Here is a 24,892-nt window from a genome sequence, read left to right on the forward strand (position 1 = left end):
GGCACAAAAATCTTTAAATAATGACTCATCTGGCAAGCGATTATAATGCAGAAAACTCAGGAATACTCTGCTCTTCAGTGGTTGACCATTTTGCTTATTTCTCTGGAAATGAAAACGATTTTCTCTCTTACTCATTATGCAGACAGAAGGTAAACAAAGCAGCAGTCAAGGAAGTCACAGTTTTGAGCATAAGCACTCACCCCCGGCCAAAGTGCAGTTCTGTGGTGTCAGCGTCTGACTCGCCGGGCTGCGCGGCGCTGACAGCTGTCGAACCGGACGAAAAGACCTGCCCCCAAGTCTTGCGGGACCCTGACGTGTCCCACCAAACACACCGCTGCGGCTGACCTGAAAACGATCGCAAAATTAAGGCAAGCCAGACAGAAAAAGTTCTTCCATCCGCCCCCACCACAAACCCCCCCACCCCCTCCAGGCATCCCAATTCCTCGCTGGGGCGTAGACCGGTCGTTTTATCTGCGCCCATCTCCTCCTATGTGTACACTGTGATTGGAGGCCAGGAGTGGTGCAGCTCCACTGGGCTACCATGTCAACAAGTCTATTAACAGCAAAGGGAAATGCCAATAGTGGTGTGTAAATATTACAGTTCCATTATCTCGATAACTTTGCAATACACGGGGTGCCAAAATGAAAGGTGCTGGGAAATCAAGGACAAATGCGCCGGTAAAATAACAAAAGGTTTGCCGGCGAAGGGGGATCAAAGGACAATGGAGCACCTGACAAGAGTGCAGTCCTCGCGATGGTACCAGATGCTCTGTATTGTTACACGGATTACTGGAGTCGCTCAGCAAACACCTCCAGGTGTGCATTCCACACCGTGAGGGGGGGTAAAGGTGGGAGCCACTCCTAAATCAATAAAAATAGCTGACTTCTCTCTCTCCCTCTCGCATACCTGAGCTGACGAAAAGACCGCAGTTAAGTGTCACTTGCTTCCACCAAGTTCAGTTCATCGGGCCGGGGTTCTGATCCGTGTGGGATGGCAAATGGCGACAACAGTAAATGCAAATAATCAGATACAATATTGCTCAGTGTACAATATCAAAACGTCAATTATGTATCGTAATTTCCGAACTATAAGCCGCGCCTTTTGTCACACGCTTTCAACCCTTGCGGCTAATACAATGATGCAGCTAATTTATGTATTTTTTTTTTTGCTAACAGCCGCCAGGGGCGCTCAAGCAGAGTGAGACAGGTGGAATATATGTGCAGAGGAAGACGCAAGTTTAATGTAACTTTGCGCTTTGTGCATGAATAAAATTAGCATGAACAGACCCTCAATATAGAAAATGTAAGAAGAAATGCATTTGACGCAGCTTTCAAGTTAAAAGCAATCGAGCTGGCCGATAAAGAAGGAAACAGAGCTGCTGTGTGTGAATCAATGGTCAGACGCTGGAAATAGCAGCGGGAAGAACAGGAGCAAAGTAAAAAGACGAAAAAAGCTTTCCGACGTAATAAAAGCAGGTGGCCTTAACCGTGTTGCTGCTGTGTTACTGCCACTTCACAGGCACTGCTTGGAAACAGAAGCTAAGGTATATCGTTAAAACTTTGAAAACTTTTTCTGTGCACCGTCTTTCTTTGTAAATATCTCATGTTTCAATGTGGGCACGTGTGGCTTATAGACAGGTGCAGCTTATATATGGACAAAATGTTTTTTCCTTTAAAAATGTACCAGGTGAGGCTTATAATCGGGTGCGGTTTATAGTCCAGAAATTGCAGTAATCCGCTGTCGTCGCCCCACTGCATAGTAACACAGATGTGACAATTTTACGTCAACAAATCAATTGGAGAGCAGCGATCATTTATAATCAAAGCTCAATTTCAATGAGCAACAAGATGAATTGAACCAACCTACCGTAATTTCTCGAGTATAATGCATCCTCAAGTATAATGCGCACACCCACAGTTGACCTAAAAATAATCAGGAAAACCCTTCTACCAATGTACAATGCACACTTGCTACCCACATGCTCAAAATATTAGGAATGATCTGTAATTATGTTTTGTTAGGTTTGTACTTGTGTTTGTTTTTCAAAAAAACTGTCCGTACAACAATCATTAATAATAATCAGTGTGCATGTGCTGATGTAGCACCATCTTACTCGCACCGCACATCATCCTTTGTGCCATCCATGACATTTGTGAGGAAACATTTTTTTAATCCCAAGAGTTTGGGTTGCGCAGTGCAGCCTCTCGCCCTCCATTTGGCTCCAATCTGTAGCAGTTTTCAGTACAGCGTCAGGTGGCGATCAAAACAACATGAGCTCAAACTAAGTAGAAACAGGCGTGATGAGCACATTTTTTAAAAAAACAAGAATTTCAATTGTGTGCGCTCTCCCGTTTTTTTTTTTTTTTAATGAGCCCATGGCGCTCGTACTACGTAGTTTGAGCTCATGTTGTTTTGATACCCACCTGAAGCCATTGAAGCGAGCTATCATTGTTTCGGACTGCCGCGCAACTTCCGGGTGTGCGGCATCGTCAGGACGAGTGATGACACATTTCTTTTAAAAGCAGCTGCACAACTAGCCGTTGTATTCGACTTTTTTTTTTTCTTAGTTTAAGTTAAAACTAACTCACGTTGAGTCGTTTCTGATCTTTGGTGCAGTCGCAACAAACATGCCACGCTAATGATCGTAAAATGCAAGCTCCCTGACGAGGTCATAGAGTTCAGGTTGGGGGCGCACATTACCGTAATAGATATACATGTGTGACATAAGACATGGAATATTATATCGGAGTGTATATGTATACATTTTTTACCACTCTATGTACCTGTAAACAACTATACATTGTGATTTTATTTTTTATTTTTCATCCATACCTAAATATAATGCGCTATACTAACTTTTTTAACATGTTTCTGGAAAAATTTGCATTATTTTTGAGAAATGACAATATTTTGTCACAGTCTGTCAGCCACACTCCCCTATTTAAGGCTTCGTCGATGTGCACACATTGTCAAATTGGTCGACACCCATGCATGCAAGGCGAGTGTTTGTTTATATATGCCCTCCGATTAGCGGGTGACAAGTCCAGGGTGTACCCCACATCGTGCCCGGAGTCACTTGGGACAGTTACTGGTGGATGTTTAGTGCGTGTGCAGCTTTCACAAAATGTAACATCCCGGAAAGATTAAAAACGTTGTCATTTTGCCCGTTTGTTTACATGAAGACAATGTATTGGAGCTCGAAAATGCAAACGGGTCTCAGAGGAAACGTTGCAGACGTCGTTATCGCTTACATCTGAACACTGAGAAAGGTCATCTGCGAAACGACAGACCATGCGCGTACACGTTAAGCCTGGTCGCGTGTGTCTACGTTCCAGCCACAATCCTGCTGTACTGTTTGTGTTTTTAACATTCTTTGGGAAACGTGAAACTGAAAATGGCCTAGCATGTATAGAACATTGTTTTCAGACATTTTTGTGTCCATGTGAAACGCAAAGAAGCTTCTAAAGTTAGACCCTCTTAAATTCATTTTCACTGACTTATAAACATCCCCTTTTTTCCTCTGTTGGAGAAGTTTCAAGCAAAGCCTCCCCGCAGTAAAAACTGCACCTCGCACCGTTCTGTAAAGTTTGCAGGAGGCGGAGCGTCCCGACAGCAGCCATGCATGGAAGGTGAAGGGAGAAAGAGACAGGAGGCTCATCCTCGGTCTGGACCGTACACCTGGTCTACGCTGGGTCTTTAATCATGGTGGGAAGGAGCAGAAATTAGAGGCTCCGCGCCCGCGTCCCTCACGCTGGACCGAGTTACCGCGTTAGCGTTTAAATATTCACCACACGTTGAATCACTGCCGGGCTCAAGTTGAGACTCTGTGATACAAGTACAGGGGTTACATACGGAAGCGTATTACTGCCACACCGAAAAAAAAAAAAAAGTCACGTTTCACATTATAATGTGAATCGTTTCACATTATAATGTGAATCTTTACATGTTGTAATGTAAATTCATTTCACATAATAACGTAGATTCGTTTCACATAACAACGTAGAAAATAATTAATAAATACATTTCACTCCTCTTTACCCCACCCGTCCTAAAAGACAATTACGTCCGGTTCGAGTGGGCGGTAGCAATACGCTTCCATAAAATAGAACTTAATCAAACCTTTCAAATGAGCCGAGCTACCCATCCCGCAGAAACACCGTTTCAAAGCAATAACTTCCGGTTCAGGTCCCTGGCAGAGCCAATTCGGCGAAGCCCGATGAACGTGAATCTTCTTTTACAATTTTAAATCATTTTTTTAGTAAAGATGAAGGAGTTTTATTGAAGATCTGGGTAGATGTACAGGAATGTATATGTTTGATATATAACTCTAAAAGGTCTCCACCCACCCAAACAGGAAGAGATTGTCTTTTGGGGGTGGGGTGAAAGAGGGGTGAAATTTATTTATTTATTATTTTCTACGTTATTATGTGAAACGAATCTACGTTATAACGTGAAACTAATCTATGTTATAATATGAAACGATTCACATTATAATGTGAAAAATTCACACAAAAAAAAGTGGTCGCGTTTCACATTATAATGTGAAAAATTCACATTATAATGTGAAACGCGACCACTTTTTTTGGGGGGGGGAAAGGCAGTAATACGCTTCGATAGTTACAAAATTCCAACACTTTTCTAAAAGTATTTTAGAATTTTTCTTTTTGTTTGTCTCAGGCAATAAGTGTTTTCTTTTTATCCTCTCACTTCTACTGCACTCATTTTCAATCAAAACTAATGAGAATTTGGAGCGTAAAGTATTTAAATGACTGAGGAATTGCTTGATGATGAGCTATTATACTGTTATAAGAACAGATGTGACATGTAAAAAAAAAACAGAGAAAGAGGGGAGGAGGCAGAAAGGGGGGAGGCGGTGGGAGAACGATCGGGAGGGCGAGGTGTTTCCTGTTTCCATTGCTCTAATTATACCACTCCCTTGGGGACAGGCCCCATCAATTAGAGACAATTTTTCATTGAGGATCTCCCGAATACAAACGTCAGCTATCCGCATGTCCGCCAACAAAACATTAGACATATTCCGGACATATGAAAAAGAGAAATACAGAACATTCAGCAGGAGGTGACATCCCCCTTTTGAATGCAAACTCCATGATATTAACATGTGGGAAGATTGCAATCAATAAAATGCTGCTATTTGCAGTTATAGGAGCCACCGATGTATTGTGAACACCTCGCATCTGATCACGCGCAGTCAGCATATCAGCACAATTGAGAGCGCCTGTTTTTGTCTCAACTAAACTTGTGCCACAACGCCTCATGAGCCCTTGTCACTGGAATAATGACATCCTGTTTACAAATTCCGGCAGGATAAACCAGTTGGATGATATGGCGATACAGCTGTGTCGAGGGTATGGACAAAGCTTATGAGGCTATCGTTAAAAAAACAATAAAATACAAAATTAAAATAGAAACAGTTTTTCGAAATTGCTGGGAGTGTGTTGTTTTGGAGTGGAGTTAGCGTACTGCCCTCCTCTGGCTGGTAATACAAACAGATACAACAAATCCGGTCCCGCGAGTGAACTGGTTGACCTTCTAGTGATCTCGTCACATTCATAGAGACTCACTTCCTGTGTGATATCCCTGCATGATGTGCAAAATGGAAAAAAAACATACAGCTAAAACTAAAGTGCCCCGGCAGAAATGTTACTTGGATCATTGTTTTTGCGAATAAGAAATACAGAATACAAGATTTAAAAAAAAAAAAAACCCTCATGTAATAACCATACGGATGACTATAATTATAAAGTGTAGAAACTGTTCATGTGATAGAACAAAAGTAATTTTCTTTTCATAATAAGGACATTTCTTAGACCCCCCCCAAATTTCCGAACAGTACAGGTATATACAAAAACATATGATAATAGATTTTTTAAAAATTACGTGTGTCCAAACTTTTGTTTGCATACAATATCACAGCAAGCTATAAAAATACTAACAATAACGTGTGACTAAAAAAAAAAAAAAAACATCCATCCATCCATTTTCTTAGCCGCTTATCCTCATAAGGGTCGCGGGGAGTGATGGAGCCTGTCCCAGCTGTCAACCAGCAAGAGGCAGGGTACACCCTGAACTGGGTGCCAGCCAATCGCAGGGCACATTGAGACAAACGCCCGCACTCACAATCACACCTAGGGGCAATTCATCCATCCATCCATCTTCTTTGCCGCTTATCCTCGCAAGGGTCACGGGGAGCGCTGGAGCCTATCCCAGCTGTCAACGGGCAGGAGGCGGGGCACACCCTGAACCGGTTGCCGGGCCAATCGTAGGGCACATCGATACAAACAGCCGCACTTGCATTCACACCTAGGGGCAATTTAGGGTGTTCAATTAATGTTGGGTGTTTTTCGGGATGTGGGAGGTAAACCGGAGTGCCCAGAGAAAACCCACGCAGACACGGGGAGAACATGCAAACTCCACACGAGCGGGGCCGGGATTAAACCCGGGACCTCAGAACTGTGACGCCAATGCTTTCCAGCTGATCCACCGTGCTGTCCCTAACAAATACATTTGAAAAAAAAAAAAAAAAAATCATACTTTCATAGAAAATAAAGGCCGGAAAAGAGAACAGTATCAAATTTAATGAAAGCAAATCTGAGATCTGCCTTTTAGTATGCAAAAGAGTTGCTGAGAAGAGAGGTGGGAGGGTTGCCAGACAGAAGAAAAAGAAAGATGGAGAACGAGAAGCCTGAAGAGTCATCACAGCGGCTTTCATCCAGCAGCTCACACTGCCTAGCAACCTGCACACCGCGCACCCGCAGTGTTACGGCGGCACAATTAACACAACTATAAATACATATGCATTTTTAATACCAATTTACAGGATGAAAAGTGTTTCGCAGCATCCACACCTCTGAGTAAACTTTGTTTAGCACACGAATGCTGACATGTACTTGACAATAACCACTATGTGAAGGTACAACTACGTCTGAATATTTGTCGCTGCACTTATCAATGGATCTGATTGGCATTTTACATTTTACAAACACTGTAACTGCAGAGTACTTAGTCGTGATTTTGAAATGTATTGTATAGTAAAATGGCCAAACGTCGCACATACAAATTGAGGTCGCAGCGGTTGGACTGTGCTGCACACGATCGGATTACAAATCCAAATCTTATTTTTCTTACAGATTTCCAAAGTACTGTATAGTTGCAAACCTGAGTAAAGTACTTTTGTGGGAAAAAAAAAAAAAAATATTCAAGTCACACAAATGTCGAGCGTCACTTCTACAAGTGTTTCGATTATATTTTTTTCCTCTTTTTGTGATGTCAACACAGGACATTAGTCGGCATAGCAAACAAGAAGATAGTAACCGGATTACAAGAATTGGAACTCGTCAGCAAAGTTGTGTACTTTATCCTGGCTGCGCAGTACTATAATAATAATAATAATGAAAAATGAAGAACAATGGAGAGTGAACTGAGTTTTGTCTTTAGTGTATGTGAAACAACTCACATCCAGGGAACCAGCACAAATCTTCCCTGGTAACGGTATTCAATATTTTTTTAGAATCGACTACTTAACCGATCATTCCATCCATTAAAGACATTATATTCGATTTTTAAAAACTATTTTGCATTATTAAGCATATTATTCAAACATTATTGCCAACTTGGGGGTCCCTATCCTCACGTTTGACTGTCGTATCTGTGACTGTGAGTGTTTGCGACTTTAAAAGGCGCGGCATGGCCTGGTGAGTGACGTGGGCGTCAGCGAATGAGAGTGTAGAGTTGGCTGCCGGTTAACCGCTTGTGTATGAATGCGCTTATTACATATTTATCTTCTTCTTGTTTTTTCAATAAGGTGATTGAACGTGAACTGGCGGCTGTGTTGACTTTCAACCACCTGCGGGGGCGCTGCAATAGTTGGAACTAGTTGATGCTTGGTTATATTAAATTAGCTAACATTGATACGTTGTCTTGTTTTGGTGAACACAGACGTGCGAGTGTGGTACACATTGCGCTTTATTGTTGTTGTTAAGTGCGAAAAGATCCAAATGTTGGAGAACTTCTGGTTTTAAGAGATATTTTGTGTAGAACATCAGAGTACAATAATATTAGTCTGTATGGAAAATGTATCCAAGGCTGAGGTTTTTCTTTACCTTTTTATGTAATCTGATTATTTCGATGAATTTTTGCAGGCCAAGAGCAAATAAATTCAATTTCCCATATGTCCTCATGAAAAAAAATTCCAAATTCACAACAAAATCGCATTGGAAAAGAATTTTGTTGTTTATGTTTCTGAAAAAGGAAAACACAAATAATCATACACATAAAGTATGTTAATATTTAACAGAGAAATGAAAACACTTGATCAGTTTTTACTAGTTAGTTTTACTTCGTCTTCTTTATTTTATTTCATTAACTCGTTGTGAAATTGGTGCAACTTTACGACAGGAAACAGTTGAATGACAAAAAATAATAGGTATTTGACCCCCCCTCGTGCGGCCAGCTCCTCTTCACCCAACTTATTGAACCGGTCCCAAATTAGAAAAGTCCAAATACTCGTCCTCTTTTCTGTTGCACTTGAGAGTCAGTATTAGGGACCCATTTTCCCTCCACATTAAAGCGGGGGGCTCTCAGCTCGGGGCTTAATCAAGTGGAAATGGGAATAGGGCGGTGAGGGACTGGGGAGGGGGAACGGGGGGCAGGGGGTGGGGGGTCAGGATTGCGGGGTGCAGGGTAGAATGGCACAATTGTTCACATAAAGGCCTCACGTTGAGCCCACTTTGAAGTTTCAGTCAGGGAGGGTGAGCGGTTTGCATTCAGGAGGGGGGGGGGGGTGGTCATCTATTGCCAGGATTTACAGTAACAAAACACCATTACAGGTTTTGCGCGTGGCGAAGCACTGCAGGGACGCGAGAATGATCCTAGGTGAAGCGCATACTTTACTGCGAAAAAACAAAATAGCGTCTCAACAATCCCGACAACGGCGGGACAATATCCCATCATTATCCGGGTAATATTTCCCCGCGTTGTTGTTCCCTCGCACGGACACCCGGCAGCATCAACATTCAAGGGAGATTCCCCTCCATTTGTCCCCCGTCCCATACAAGTAGACGGGCTCCCACTGATCTATTATGTCGCAAAGCCTTTCTCATGCATGTCTTGAATGCTCAGAGGATAATCACGTTTCCCTGAGACAGGCTAAGCTGCGCTAAATAAACCCCACATAAAGGGAGGGGGGGAAAAGTTGCGCGGCGTGCGAAGGTAACGCTGGAAAAGTTGCAAGCTATGCTGGCAAATGTAGGAAATAGATTTAAAAGGTTTTGTTTGAACATGAAGAGTTAATTTAAAGTTGTATTTCCTACCTGCGTCCTTCCTGCCAGAGCAGGTGTATTTTAGGGATGCTGGATGGAGCCTCGTAAAAGCAAAATCCTCGCAGCGACTCCCTCGGGTTAAACCTTCGCGTTCCGCGTTGGACGAGTGTGGAAAGGCTGCGTAAAAAAAAAAAAAAACAACAACACGGCAAAAGTCAGACTGAACTGCGGCGCACACTTGTTGCTCGGTGGTGGATGTCAGGGTTGAGAGCGGCAGGTCCACTGGGGGGGGTGCACAAAGTGGATATTTGCATTAGATGGGCCCTCCCCTCGCCTTTCATGGCAGCCATTGTTTGTCGCAGCCGGGGCTCAAATTCGGTCCTTCTCTAAATCCCCTCACCACTGGAGCAGGGAATGCTGATTTTTTTTTTCGTCCTCTCTCTCTCTCTCCTGAGCTGCCAGCAATTAACAAAAGACACATTGCAACAAAGCCCAACTAGACAGTATGCTGATTTTTTTTTTTTTTACCCCCCTTTCATTTATTTAATGGACATAACATCAACCACTTGTCATGAACACTTTTCAAATGTGTTTCTTTGAGTCCTACGTTGCTGCGTGTACTATTACCTTTTTTTTCTATGAATATTTTTAAAAGCACATTGAAGTAAAAAGATTGGTCTAAAGGGAGAAAACCTTTTTTTTTTCATTTTTGCATGTGTAAAACATGTTTAGCACTTTAATATGCACAGTTTCCATCAGGATGGAAATTGTCTAATTGCGAAACTAGGACAATCACATCAAGCTCCACTGCACTACAATTCTTGAACTTTCGTTTTTATTACTTATTAATTAACTTTCACTGTAATTTTATCTTACTGGGGTTTGCATAGCTTTGAGCAAGAGACTAGTGGCCTAGCAGGGCTGAATCAATTGTGCTCAACTTTGCAGTAAAAATCCATGAAAATACACTCAAACGCTTATAAGATAAGGAATTAGATACTTGGTGTTTTGCATTTAAAAATCTAATCATGAGTGGACCATGAAAATTAGTGCAACTTTGCTTCCATCTAGCGGTTAACTCGAAAAAACGAAATAATCCTCCGGCAACAAAGCAAAATAACAACAGTTCAAGCACAATATCATATTTAATTGAACGATATTCGAGTGTACCATATTTTCCTGCTTTGGTTTTATTCCTTTATATTTCTTATTGGAGTTTCTATCCTTCAAAATTAATCAAACCACAACCAAGCTACTAAATTAGCATTACCGAGTGGCTAGCAGCTAATTAGCGGTTAGCTTAATACTGGCGTTAAAAAACACGTGCGTAAAATCGTCGTGAACATGGAGGGAGCAACAAAATGTGCGTGAACATTATAAATTTAGAGTTTCAAGTACATATTTCTAGATAAACCGGTTCTTATAAGACACAAAATGAACAGTGATAACAGAACACTAACCTTGCTTTCACCACGGCGTCGCCATCATGGTAGAACTACGTTCCATACCACGCCATAGTTTTGTTTTTCTCTTATTTTTGTTCAATATATCTGCTTCGTGTAAGCGTATAAAAATCGCAGGATAATTTTAATCTTGCCATGTTGTTGAATGTCCAAAAATAGTGGAAAATATTAAAACAATAATTTGATCTTCTGTCCGGAGTGGTTTTTTTTTCTTACATAACTGTAATAATGAACTATTTTTAAAAACTAACTCTTCCATCCGTTCCCTCCACCTGATTTTAGTTTGGCAAAAGTTCTGCAAAATAATATTTAAAAAAGGATTGTTATTTTTTTTAAATGTGTATACCGCTGCTCCAGTAAAACCAACAATAAAGTAATCTTAGGCATAATTAAAAACTGTAAAATAATTCTATCATCACATCTCACATCCCTGCATGTATCAAATTTTGATTTTCTTAGTGTCTGTGTGTTGTTTCTTTTGGAACAAAATGTCTTATTCTAGGAACAATGTCCTATTTTTTTTTTTTTTTTAGTATAAAAATTACTTTTCCGGATAAAACTCGTCATGGTAAGGCAATTAAATTGTATTTTCGAAATTCACTTGTCAAAATATTTTTTTTCAGTTGTTTGGCTTAAGTCAATTTTCTCTCTTAGAAATATATATACATATAATTTTTATTACCTAAGACGTTTCGACTTTATGACGCTGCCCCCGTCCGCCATTTTGGTTCCATGGAGCTGAAACCTACCCCATCTGACCCACCCCCCCCCCCAAAAAAAAAAAAACGACTCCACCCTGGACTGTTCATCCAGTTATTGAGACAGACAACCATTCATCCTCGCATTTACACCGCCACACAGTGAAAAGTGCACCCACGTGAATCACCACTCCGTTAAGATCTCGATAATGTTTATTACCATATATAAAAGACAAAATACACCTATGCATAATTAAATTCATGATGACATATGCATATATAGTATTATAATTATACTGTAAAATGTGTTTATACATATTTTTTATACAGTACACATAGCAAGATTATTTTTTCTTTGCATAAAAACTGTCAGTGGTGATTTTATAATCCCCCCCCCCAAAAAAAAAAAAGTCCAACCCCATACAGTCCACAGCTAGAGAGGCCTCTGTGAAAAAGCAGCACCTTTACACCTGAGATCCGTGTTATTTTTGGAGAGGTCTCCTACAGAACGTGACGTGACGCTTCCAACGACCGTCGACAGCATCATGAGGGGAAAAAACGGGTTTCAAAATTTTCCTGGTTTTTGACTTTCTGGCGTGTGCGTGTGTGCATGTGCTCGCTGTTACTGAAAATAGGTTCTGCGGTCCCAGCAAAGACTCGTTTCAAAATAAAAAAAAAAATACAAAAAATCTAAACCGTGCCACACAACATTTGTGGGAACACAATAGCTTCGAAACCCCTTTCAGGTCCACTACGGCCGGGCATCACAATCGAAAACTCCTCCATACGTGTCGGGATATATCTGGATAGCTTGAACGAGGAGAGTACAAAGATCTGGGACTGGGAGTGGCGCTTGGTCCGGTCCGCAAGACGCGAACGGAGGCGGTCATGTCTGGTGGTAATGGTGATAGTGGTGGTGGTGATGGTGTTCGTGGTGATGGTGGTGCTCGTGGCGCTGGACCACGGGAACCACGAAGCCCGGGCTCCCGGGGGGGCCGGACACTTGCTCCCGCTCCAGGCCCGGCAGCGCGGAGGGCAGGGTGGGCTGCGGGGACAGGGGGGTTTTCCCTGGGGAAAGCGCCTCGCGGGCTTTGGCCCTGACGCGTCTGCTGTGACTGTACTGGAGAGGGTGTTGGTGGTGGCCGGACGCTTGGACCTGGTGCGGTAAGTGGTATACATCCTGACCCCCGTGGGCGGCCCCGCTGGCGCTATGCAGCACACTTTGCAAAGGAGGGTGGTAGCCGTGGCATTTAGTCGATTTGCCCCCGCCGCCGCCGCTGTTCCCTCCTTTGTTGGTTCCCTTGGGGGATTTCACAAACTGTACCCCTTTACCCCGGAACTCTGCGGGGTTGTAACCGTCGCCGATGACCTGCGAGCGCCGCTGGTGAACGACCTGGGCTTCTGGCTCGTGGGAGCGACAGCGGTTCTGGCTCTGGGAGCTGCGACTGTGGCTCTCGTTGGGAGGGCTTGTTCCTGAAAGACAGGTCAGAGCTTGAGGGGTGGGGGTGGGGGGGTGGGTCGCTTTTTACCGCTGCTTAAACACAATGAAACATTGTGCCGAAGCTGACAAGCAGGCATTCACGAGCACTCGAGCAAGTATCAAAAATGCCTTGTCTGAACGATGAAAGTCGAGCATTCAGTTCAGGATCCCATTTTGATTATTTCTGCCAAGTCCGCAACAGAGAGACAAGTTTATATTCTGATTGCTATTTGTGGGTTGATAGGATTACACAAAACTATAAAACTGAAATGCCACGTATGGGTCAAGGTCAAGACAATGAAATCAGGGATACCAGCGTTTACTGTTGCCTATCAGAGTCCATGTCAGTTTTTCAAAATCCATCCTTTTTCTTCGCCGCTTATCCTCACGAGGGCCGTGGGGAGTGCTGGAGCCTATCCCAGCTGTCAACTGGCAGGAGGCGGGGAACACCCTGAACTGGTTGCCAGCCAATCGCAGGGCACATGGAGACAAACAGTCGCACTCACAATCACACCCAGGGGCAATTTAGAGTGTCCAATTAATGTTGCGCGTTTTTGGGATGTGGGAGGAAACCGGAGTGACCCGGAGGAAACCCGCGCAGGCACGGGGATAACATCCAAGCTCCACACAGGCGGGTCTGGGATTGAACACAGGACCTCAGAACTGTGAGGGCAACGCTTTCCAGCAGAGCCACCGTGCCGCTGAAAGCTTCTTGCCCTTCATCCGAGCCGATACTCTTCTGTCCCATAGAACACCAGACACCTTCCGCCAACTGTTCCACCCTGCTTGGACCAGTTTCTTCACTTCCTTACCACACTCACCACTGCTCTCTATTGTTGACCCCAAGTATTTGAAGTCGTCCACCATCGCTATCTCTTCTCCCTGCAGCCACAATCTTCCCCCTCCACCTTTCTCATTCACGCACATATATTCTGTTTTACTTCAGCTCATCTTCATTCCTCTCCTTTCCAGGGCGTGCCTCCATCTTTCTAATTGTTCCTCTGCCTGCTCCCTGCTTTCAGTGCAGATCACAATATCATCTGTGAACGTCATAGTCCAAGGGGATTCCAGTCTCACCTCATCTGTCAGCCTATCAATTACTACCGCAAACAGGAAGGGGCTCAGCGCGGATCCCTGACGCAGTCCCGCCTCCACCTTTAATTCTTCTGACACACCTACGGCACATCTCACCGGTATTCTGCTGCCCTCATACATGTCCTGTACTATTCTAACATATTTCTCCGCCACTTGCGCATGCAGTACCACAGTTCCTCTCTTAGTACTCTGTCATAGGCTTTCTCTAGGTCTACAAAGCACTAAAAGGAAGCACCTCGTCCAACATCGACATCGTCCCTTAGTCACAAGACGGCGTTAAAACAATTATTTGAAAAGAGACGGGGGACATGGCTGCAGCACAAAAACTGCTGAATTTTCAGCCAATAATGAGGATAGGTCAAAATATTATTATATGAGGGAGACGACATTGTTGTGTCCAGTTCATCTTATTCCCGTCAAATCGTGGTGTGCTTGTGACGCACTTTTTACCTTCAAACCTGGAGGTGTAGTTCTCTATGCCAGCCAAATCCAGGTAGTGATTCCTCCGCTCAGTGTTTTCATCCACACAGTAATGCTGGCCTTCAGCGGTCGGCGGCGCCTCACTGCTTTGGCCCCTGCTGTTTCGAAGAAAAAAAAAAAAAAGGATCCCGGCACGCGGATAAGACGGCGGAAAATATCCATTTTCTGTGTGTGGTCGTGCGCTCATCAGCAGGCTGACCTGATGTAGGCCGACATGCGCTTGTCGGATGAACGACTTTCCTCCTGGTGGCAGCGTTCTGGAGACGGAAAGTGAAACAGGTCAGAAGGCGTCAATAAATAAAAAGTCGTGTGTGAATGATGCGGAGGCACATTGACAATTATTGTTATTTATGATTTTCTCCTGACCTGTTCCCGTTTCTCTTTTGTGACATCGAGGCTCCGGAGTGACGGTCAGCTTCACGCGCAGCGTCTTGCTTTTATTATGGCAGGAGTGGTTGACCGAGGCGTCCACGACATCGTAGATGGTGTGCATCAGGCTGGACATATCCTACAAATTTGGGGGAAACACGCACACGAAAACTTTGACTGACGCCCCGAAATTGGCCACAGCGATAAACGTAGACACGAAGAAGATTTGGTGATCCTGACTTGAGAACACATGCACACCTCCTTTGTCACTTTGCCGCTGTTGTCAAAGTCGTAAAGCGTAAATATCCACTCCTGCCGGTTGTCATCCTCCAGTGAGACGTCGCACTCCAAGTCCTGTACATAAGTAAGATGATGATCATAAATTTTTGTATTCATGAAGGTGCAGCTGTTCATGCTCATTTTTCATGCTGTTGCCAGAGAGGATTTCGTTTACATTCATTTGAATTAACGCACAATAGCATTGCACTCATAATACAATTGTACAGACGTTGTGGGGACTCTGCTTTACAAAATTCCACTCACTGGCACAAGGGGGCAGCAAAATATGTAGAATTAGAAGGAGAAACCCCCCTGTGTCAGTATGGATTTGGGGTATTGGTATTCATTTCACATATATGAGTTTACAGAACAGGCGGTACGGTGTCTCAGTTGGAACACGTTGGCCTCACAGTTCTGAGGTCCTGGGTTCAATCCCAGACCTGCCTGTGTGGAGTTTGCGTGTTCTCCCTGTGCCTGCGTGTTTTTTTTCCTCCGGGCACTCCGGTTTCCTCCCACATCCCAAAAACATGCAACAATAATTGGACACTCTAAATTGCCCCTAGGTGTGATTGTGAGTGCGGCTGTTTGTCTCGTTGTGCCCTGCGATTGGCTGGCAAACAGTTCAGGGTGAATCCCACCTCCTGGCCGTTGACAGCTGGGTTAGGCTCCAGCACTCCCTGCGACCCTCGTGAGGATAAGCGGCTAAGAAAATGGATGGAGGTTTATAAAGCAGATTCAAAACCCTTTTCCTAAGCAAAATCTGCCATGGAAATTAAAGATGAGCATTCCCAAAACATCTATCCATCCATCCATCCATTTTCTTTGCCGCTTATCCTCACGAGAGTCGCGGGGAGTGTTGGAGCCTATCCCAGTGGACTATGTGCAGGAGGCGGGGTACACCCTGAACTGGTTGCTGAAAGTGTTTGTCGCGTCTGCCTCACAGTTCTGAGGTTGAAGGGCTGAATTTTGGTTTCCGCCCGTGAGGAGTCGGCATGTTCTTCCCATACTTGTGAGGATTTTCTCAGAAAAGATGATTTAAACGTGGAAGCCAATACTACATTGCAAGCAGTGTTCAGCCAGCCAAAAGTTATTTTATTCTTCCTGTGAATACTAAATAAAATGGAGAAACACAGAAGTGGTGCTGACAAAAAAAAAAAAAAAAAAAAAAATCGCTTCCCGTTTCTTTTTGTTCCGGTAATAAAACAACTATCAGGCGTTTTATTGTCACAGTGCGGACTTACATCCAGACTGATGCGCTTCTTGCCGTTAGATTTGGTTTCTCGCTCCCCGTCCTCCGGGTGAAGGTACTGAAGGTAGTTCTCGCAGCCCTCTGCCTTTTCGGGGGGGAGGGCCACTGTCACAACACAGTCACACAATTAATTTGTTGCAACCAAACCACAGAAATACTGTATCTAAAAAAACATTGGGGGGTGGGGGGGGGGACAAAAAACAAAAACAAGGTCATACTCCAGAAATAGTTTGCTGTGTTTTGCTTTTTTCTTTAACGACACAGACTAAAATTATAAAAATCTGTTGGATTCTGTGGGTCTTTCGCACAGTTATGACTTCAAAAATAGAACATTTCTCTCATTAGTTTCCTTCCTTTGTTTCTGAAAGAGTCTGAAATAAATAGTAACAATGGGAATATTACGAGAATAAAGCTGTGCATGAATTCGAGATGAAAAACTTTTATATTTTCACAAGTACATGACAGAAGCTGAATATAGCATCGGGGGGGGGGGGATGCTACACTGATTTTACCATAAAAAGCAACACGATAAGTGAATTTTATAATACGACCACACAAACAATGAAAGTCAAACAGGTCAACTACCAATTAATTACAGTACGCCATTCAATGAACTGGTCAATAATTCAATAACTTTTTTTCCCTTGAAAATACATCTTTATTCACACAATATTAAAACTTTAATCCCGAAAATAGCTGACGCTTTATCTTAAAAATGTACTGGTTTCTTTATGGAAAATACACAAAACGATGCAAATTCCAGCAATGTTGAAAGTAGCTATAAATACATCTCAGCATTGTCATAATAATGTATGTTATAACGTGATATAACAAGTAACTTAATTTTTGTAAAAAAATATTAAACTTAAAAATACATAACTTTATTGTCATAATATCCATAATTTATACCAAAAGGCAGATCTCTAATTTGCTTTGATCAAATAATATACTGTTCTATTTTCAGGCCTTTTTTCTTTTCTATTAAAGTATGATTTTTTTTTATGTATTTGTTAGTCACGTTATTGTTTGATCTTTTCTTATAGCATTTTCATAGCTTGCTGTGATATACTGTACAAAAAAAAGTTCGGACAGATCCATCTTCTTAGTTGCTTATCCTCACAAGGGTCGCTCGCGGGGAGTGCCGGAGCCTATCCCAGCTGTCAACGGGCAGCAGGCGGGGTACGCCCTGAACTGGTTGCCAGCCACTCGGAGGCCACAGAAACAAACAACCATTTTGCACTAAAAATCACACCTTGGGGCAATTTATAGTGTCCGATTAATGTTGCATATTTTTGGGATGTGGGAGGAAACCCACACGGGGTACGGGGGAGAACATGTAAATTCCACACAGGTGAGGCCGGGAATTAAACCCCAGTCCACAGAACTGTGAGGCCAACGCTCTAACTAACCAGTTGTCCCACCATGCCACGCTATTGCTATAATATTTTAACCGTCCCTTCCCAACTTACCCTCTAGGGGGCAGTGTTGCTCTGCGAGGTGTCCCGCTTTCAAATGCTCGTTCGGAAACTCCTGGGTGGGGGGAGGAGGAGAGGAAGATCAAGAGACGTTGAGTGAATCTACAGTTCAGACCTCAGACACAGAGAAAATAAACTTTTCAGGCCAAAAACATTTCCTCGTCAGATCTGCGAAAAAAAAAAAAAGAAAAGAAGAAAAAATTAAAGACGGCCTCCACTGACGGGGAGCTTCGGTGCGGCCAAACACTTTGAAACATATGCGCTGTGCTTATTGTGTTTCACTGTCTGGGATGCAAGCGAGCGCGGCCAAGCATTTGAGATTCCTCCCAAGCCTTCAAACAGACTCTTGCATCCATCAAAAAAAAAAAAAAAAAATTAGAAGAAGAAGCTGCAATTCATCTTGTTAGCTCTCTCTTGGCCAAGTTCGCTTCTCACAGAAAGTGCTCAGCCTGATGAAAGAGGCCAAAAGTTAAGGGAAGTTTGGTTAGTGCCCATTCAGAACTCAAAAGCAACGCATGTGTGTGTTTATTTTGAACGGAGAACAAAAGCCAGGCTGACGTTTCCTTATTTTATTCTTCTGTAGTTGAAGAGAAAAAAAAATAATAATAAAAATAAAAATCGATGGAGTCCCGTCCGTCCCCGACAAAAAACGGAAACAAACCCACCGCGTGTTCACGCCAGACGGACAAACTCTAATCGGGCCGAGATCGTGGAAACAATGACAACGAAGTGCAGCGCGGGCCCGGAGCCGCAACAATTTACAAAACAACAAATGAATCATCTTGTTTGCGTCACGTTCGCCCCGCCGCGCTTTGAAATCAGAATCGCCAGCCGTCGACTCGGAGGAGGCCCGGCTGCAAGGAGGCGAATGAAAACCAGATCGATGCTCGAAAGACAAAAGAACTGCATGTACTGCGTGTGAGGGGGAACATCTGCATGCGTTTAGGTGAAGGAGCCCCCCCCCCCCACCATCCCCTCCTCGCCTCCCCCTCCCCCTTCCCCTCTTTCGCAGCGTAATGACAACATCAGGGCCTGCGGTCGGCTTTAACAATCTCGGAGCCCGTGATTATTCCTCACTTCACAGGACGGGTCCGGGCGGCCTCTAATCTAACCCCGACCTTCACCATCAATAGAGAGGGGGCGGCGGAGGGGCGGACGGGTGGGGGGGGGGGGGGGGGGCGGTTCTGCGGTGGAGCGATCGAGTCTCAGGGTCAAGGTTTGAACACCCGCTGCAAATTGGCCACCTGAGACTTTTCAGGATAAAACGGCAAATGATTGGGAGTCGTGGCTTTTAGGGAGGAGAGGGGTGGGGGGGGGGGTTGAGGAAGAAGGAAAGGGGGAAGGGGAGAGAGGCAGGAAGTAGAGAATAAAGACACTGAGGGCACGTCGGAGGAAAGGGATGATAAGAGGAACAAAGATGGGAGAGGAATAGATACCAGAAGAGGATGTGGTCTGCCTAAGCGGAGACTGATAGGGACTATCTCCAGCTAAATGGGACCTCTGCCTGGGAACTGGAGGGGGAGGCTTTTTACAGACCCGACAGAACTTTTATGAGTGACGTGCAGATGACTCGGCGCTGCTCTCTGGGCCCCCAAACAAGTCTTTAATCACCACCTACCGTACGCACACACACACACACACACACACACACACTCTGTAATAAACCGTCACAACAAACGCGATCTGGCAGATTTTTTTTTTTTTACCTCGCGTGTCCCATGGCGGGACAAAACCCTCTACGCCTCGAGACGTAAAGCTTTGAAAATAAATAGGAAAGTATAGTTCTCATGCAAAAATGTGAATTTCCTACATCGTTCGAATGCCCGGCCGACTTACTCACTTAATTATAAACAATTACAAAAACCGCATCTGCTGTATGCTGACAAATGCTTTTCAAAAGACACTTTGGGTACGCATGTGTGTAGTATCACTGTATCACTATTCTATCCATCCATCCATTTTCTTTGCCGCTTATCCTCACGAGGGTGCTGGAGCCTGTCCCGGCTGTCAACGACCAGGAGGCGGTTTACACACTGAACTGGTTGCCGGCCGATCGCAGGGCAGACAAACAGCTGCACTCACAATCACACCTAGGCGCAATTTAGAGTGTCACTATTTTATTATACAGTATTTAACTTTGTCAAAAATTATAACTCATTATCGAATATATCTTTGGAGCGCCATAGTGTAGAATAACTAACTAAATAAATAATAATAAACCTGTCGAACTGTGTAGCCATTTACACGACCGAAGAAGAAGTCACGACTTCGACTTCACTTTCCGTTAAACAGGCCAACATTTCGGCCGAGTCCGTAAATTCGTGAGCAAATTGAGACGTCGTCGTCGCTGTTTTGGTATTTTGCTTTGGAGCCCACTTTAGCCATCTTGCCGCCGAACATCTATGGGAGGAGATTTCTACAGGGAGTCCTCGGTCTACGACTGACATCCATTCCGACAGTAGCGACTTAACTCTGATTGGGACCTAATTCGGATTCCACCGTTAAAGTCAGAATTGACATCGAAATACTTTGTATAAAAACACAAATACATTGAAATGAAAAAGATGATGTACTTAGCATCACAGAAGAAGAAGAAGGGGAGGCTGTGCTTAGCTATCGCAAAGGAACCTTGTCCTCGATCATCTCCATCCCGACAAGTATCAAAGAACCTTGTTTTTCGATCATTTCTTCCGACAGAGGAACAGAACCCTTCACATGTGCTAAAATATGGACTTTATCTTTAATAATTGTCACCACGGTCGACCGACTGAAGCCTTGGTGGCATTGCTGTCTCTCCTCTCTCCAATCTTTTTGTGATCTTGAGCTTTGTTTCCATGGTAATGGATGTTCTTTTGGCTGCAGAAGCATTTGTAAAAGACACAGCTTTCTTTTTTAGGGCGTTTATGTCGAAAAAGGTGGGCAAAAATAGCGAAGATACTCCCGGCGCACAAACACGGGCGATTATTCGCCAGACAAAATGGCGGACGGGGGACAGCGTCGTAAAGTCGAAACGTCTTAGGTCGAGACCGTCTTAACCCGAGGACTCTCTGTATTAGAGTGGGCTGTAGTAGTTTTTGTGTGTGGGTGTGTGGTGTCATATTACATTATATTTGCAGGTCAGTGTGTAGAAGGACTCTTGATGAATAAAGGTGGCAATTTTTTAACTAGATTGCCCTCAATAATGAGTGGCGGCACGGGAGGGAAAGCGAGTTGTTCTGCAGCTTAAAGCAGCATCAAAAAGTTAGCGCATCCCTTGAGTATGGACCGCAAAGCAATAAGCTCTGGAGCGCGAGAGAAGGGAATCGTCATGAAACAAACAAAGCCAACTTCCTCCAATTAAAACTGAGGTAAGAGGGGATGTAACGTCTCGCTGATTGAGGCAGAGCACGTGGCCTCGCCGAGGACTGCAAGCCGCCCCAAACGCCTCCTCATTACATCCGCCGAGGGAGCTAATGAGAGAGCGGGACCGCGTCTGACCGCAGTCTGCAGTTTAACATCCAAACACATGGCATCGCCATCGCCATCGCCCACGCCGTTGCCCCCCCCCCACCCTAAATCCGCCAGCCACATGTGCAATTAACCGCCTCCTGGCATCTCGCCGCAGCCATTCTTTCGATCGGATCGGTCTACGCGAAACAAGTCTGGGAGCTTTCTTGTTTTCCACCTGGATGCGATGATCCACGCGTATTTTGAGCGAAAAAAAAAAAAAAGAGGGATGACAAGTCAACGCAGTGACAGGACGACCATGTAAACAAGTGTCATCCGGGCGCTGTGGCATCAGCGCGAGCCCGAAAAGTGTGTGATGTTTGTTCCCGTTTCATGCGGCACCTCTGCCAAGCTTCCCTCCAGCTTCCAACTTCTCCTGGCAGACTTTAATGTGGGTTAAGGCGACCGGCGGGAAGCTTTCATAGGAACCTACCAGGTGACATCAGACATCCCCCCCCCCCCCGCTCTTCGCCAGCGTCCCACCCATTAACCCCCCCGCTGGAAAACCAACACTACACATCTTTGTTTTGGCGACCCCCCCGGCCCCACCTCGCCGACTGAAAAGACTCACACGGTAGTCTTCCTTCAAAACGTATGATGTGCACGACACGTTTTGGAGAAAAAAAAAAAAAAAAAAAAGAAAAAAGCCGAGGCTACAGCACGAAAGATTGCCTAAACATTTCCTCTGGCCTCAGGGTATGAATTACAGCGGCGTGTATGTGAATCCAAGTTCAAACATACTCCATGCTGGAGAAAAATTAAAAAAAAAAAAAAAGGATATCATCAAGAGGCTTCCTCATATTTTCCAGTCGATGCGGCTTTCCAAAATCGTGCAATTAGTATCCACACAACTTGTACGCCGCAGCTCTTCTTTCCTGTCCAAACAAGATCTCGCTCATTTCCTCAAAAGTGTCTCGAGGTGACACATGCTCAAAGTCACCTGACACCTCGAGGAAGGCGCCGAGGGAAATCCTCGACTATTAATCGCGTGCGATTGGGGGAGGGCTAATCGTTGACGGAAACGCGGCTCCGGCGGTGTCGGCGTAAAGGAAGGAACGCCGCTTTGTAAACATACGGCGTGGCCGTCACCGCACAATGAAACCGGAGAGCCAGCGAGGCCGTTGAGGTATAAAAGACCTCCATTCCGCCGAGAAACCAACCTGGCCTTGACTCAAAACCAGATGTAAGTGTTTAAACTGAAGACAGCCAGTGAAAGGGAAGACGATGGGGGAGGGGGGAAGGGGAATAGCGAGAGGGTTGCAAAACGCTAAAAAGAACAATGGATGGACGGGAGACGATGGGAGGGCTCAGCCGAGAGCCCGAGTCAGGGTCATTCTGGTGGTGGGTCAACATAGAACACTGACCTCGGCTTAAGTTTCAAATGGCAATCGCGTCGAACCGCTAAATTCAAGCACAAGCCAATCCGGGATGATTGTTTGTTTGAACTTGGGATAAACTTGTTCAATTGGAAACAACGGAAAGAGAAATCCAAAGTGCTTGTCCGTGTTTGTGCGCCGGGAGTATCTTCGCATTATTCGCCCTCCTTTTTAGACATTACGGCCCCAAAGAAGAAATCCGTGTCGTTTTAGAAATGTTTCTGCAGCAGAAATGGAAACGAAGCTCAAGATCATAAAAAGATTGGAGAAAGGAGAGACAGCAACACCACCACCGGCTTCAGTCGGTCGACCGTGGTGACAATTATTAAAGATAAAGTCCGTATTTTAGCGCATGTGAAGGGTTCCGGCCCCATGTCGGATACAATGATCACAAAACAAGGTTCTTAGATACTTGTATACTCAATGTATTTGTTTTTTGATACAAAGTATTTTGATGTATATTCTGACCTTAGCGGTGGAATTCTGACTGATGTGGAAATTCGAGTGAAGTTGCTACTGTAGGAACGGATCTCAAGTCGTAGACCGAGGACTCCCTTTATCTCAAATCATCTTTCCCCATTTAAATGAATGGAAATGCCGTTGATCTGTTCCAGAAATGTCTTTAAATAAAGAAAAATAACTTTCCATAATATTGTACTTCATAAAAACATCACATTATACGCGAAAGATTATAAAATGCACTTAACTTTTGGGCATTGTGATTTGATGCGGGAATTCAATCCATTGCTGCTCCTTCTGGCATGCCTGCCTTGGCCACTGGGAGGCAGCAATGCATACTACAGAGAAGAAGAAACTCCTACAACTCTGCATCAAGTTGCTGTAATTAGTTAATTTTTCAAACAAGTGATGTCTGCGAGTATTGTAGGTCAAACGTGATTCTTGTTTTTTTAAGTTTTAATGTTTCGGCTTGGAAGCATTTGTTTTAACCCACACTGCCCCACCCTCTAAAAAAACAGCACGCGTTCACAATCATGTTATATAGTGAATTATGTGCAGCATGAATATGAAAAAAAAATCCACAATGCACTGAACCCGTCATAGGTCAACTGCGATACAGCGAGTGAACGCTGCATTCCTTGAATCTCGCTCAAATCAAATCCTGTGAAGCACACCGCACTTCTGTCTGACATCATACAACGACAGCGGCGAACTGTACGAGATTCCGCCGCATGAAAATAAACAGGAATGCGTGGCGAGCGCGCGGAAGCCGCTTTGAAGTGTCAGCAGACGTGCGCCGTCGTCTTACGGAATTCGAAATCTACGGGCGTTTAGCGGGGAATGCGATGGACGCATCGGTTTGCCGTGACATGTCTTTCTCCGAATGCCATCGAGATGAGAGCAGAACACCGTCCCGCCGCCTGGACGGACTCCACGTGGCCCGAGAAACGACTCTCGCAGGCCAGCGGGACTCTGTTTGAGGTCGAACAGGAGGCAGAAGCTCTCCTTTGGCAGGACATGAATCGAAGGGAGTGAAGCCTCTTCGGTTCTTGTATAACAACAGCTGTTAGGGGCCTTTTGATGAGAATGCTCAGCCATTGAGCTAAGTGCATCCAAACCATTGAAAGTCACCTGCTCCTCTACAATTGAGAGATCTTCTAATACCCCACCCGTTCCGCCTTTCCCAAACCTGATGATCCCCTCGCTTTGATTTGACCTGCTGGAAGGCATAAACAAAGATTATCGCCGCTAGCTGGCCGCCGCGCATCTGTCAGCGACGCCGTAATCAGCTCCGCTTCATTAAAGCCAGCGTTGATGGCAACGTGACGTAATGGAGAAACCTTTCCTCAGCTGTCGCACGCGCGCCCGGTACGCCGTCGCTACTCGGAAACCTCGCATCTCATTCCACTCAATCGTGTCGGGTATTGAGTTCTCCGCGTTCCGCGCGCTACGCTTCGATTTAGCCGAGACGTACACGCTGCGCCACGTCGGGTATGTGAAAAGTTATGCAACGGCTGCAGACTTCTACATAGTAACGCCTTTGGATGTGCGGGACGTAAAAAGGGTTAGTGCAGGGGTGCTCGATGAGTCTATCGCGATCGAGGCGATACTGGTCGATCGCGGGACGGCGTGCTAAAAAAAAAAAAAAAAAAAAAAAAAAAAAATGTCAGCCGATGTTCCCTCTAAACTGTGCACGGGTGC

At 44.5% G+C, this 24,892-nt stretch overlaps 1 protein-coding gene and 1 long non-coding RNA gene across 3 annotated transcripts in view; both read right to left on the reverse strand.

Annotated features, from left to right (window-relative positions):
• Positions 1-929: 929 nt before the first annotated feature.
• On the reverse strand, positions 930-10,805 carry LOC133501152 (uncharacterized). The gene is made up of 3 exons (XR_009795115.1): positions 10,743-10,805; positions 9,334-9,459; positions 930-977 (listed from the first exon to the last, which is right to left on the reverse strand). It is a non-coding gene; the product is annotated as an uncharacterized LOC133501152 (long non-coding RNA).
• Positions 10,806-11,643: 838 nt separating this feature from the next.
• nkd2b (NKD inhibitor of WNT signaling pathway 2b) overlaps positions 11,644-24,892 on the reverse strand; it is a 42,701-nt gene continuing 29,452 nt past the window's right edge. The window contains exons 6-12 of one of the 2 annotated variants that reach the window (XM_061819974.1): positions 17,865-17,925; positions 16,388-16,500; positions 15,126-15,221; positions 14,865-15,006; positions 14,698-14,755; positions 14,469-14,593; positions 11,644-12,916 (exon numbers count right to left, since the gene is read on the reverse strand). In XM_061819974.1, coding sequence (XP_061675958.1) covers positions 12,330-12,916; positions 14,469-14,593; positions 14,698-14,755; positions 14,865-15,006; positions 15,126-15,221; positions 16,388-16,500; positions 17,865-17,925 — 1,182 coding nt within the window. In that variant the 3' untranslated portion in view covers positions 11,644-12,329. Of the gene's footprint in view, positions 12,917-14,468; positions 14,597-14,697; positions 14,756-14,864; positions 15,007-15,125; positions 15,222-16,387; positions 16,501-17,864; positions 17,926-24,892 lie in introns of both variants that reach the window. The other variant, XM_061819973.1, reaches the window with a different exon arrangement.

The sequence above is a fragment of the Syngnathoides biaculeatus genome, chromosome 5 (assembly GCF_019802595.1).
Source record: "Syngnathoides biaculeatus isolate LvHL_M chromosome 5, ASM1980259v1, whole genome shotgun sequence".
In the NCBI taxonomy this organism is placed as follows: domain Eukaryota; kingdom Metazoa; phylum Chordata; class Actinopteri; order Syngnathiformes; family Syngnathidae; genus Syngnathoides; species Syngnathoides biaculeatus.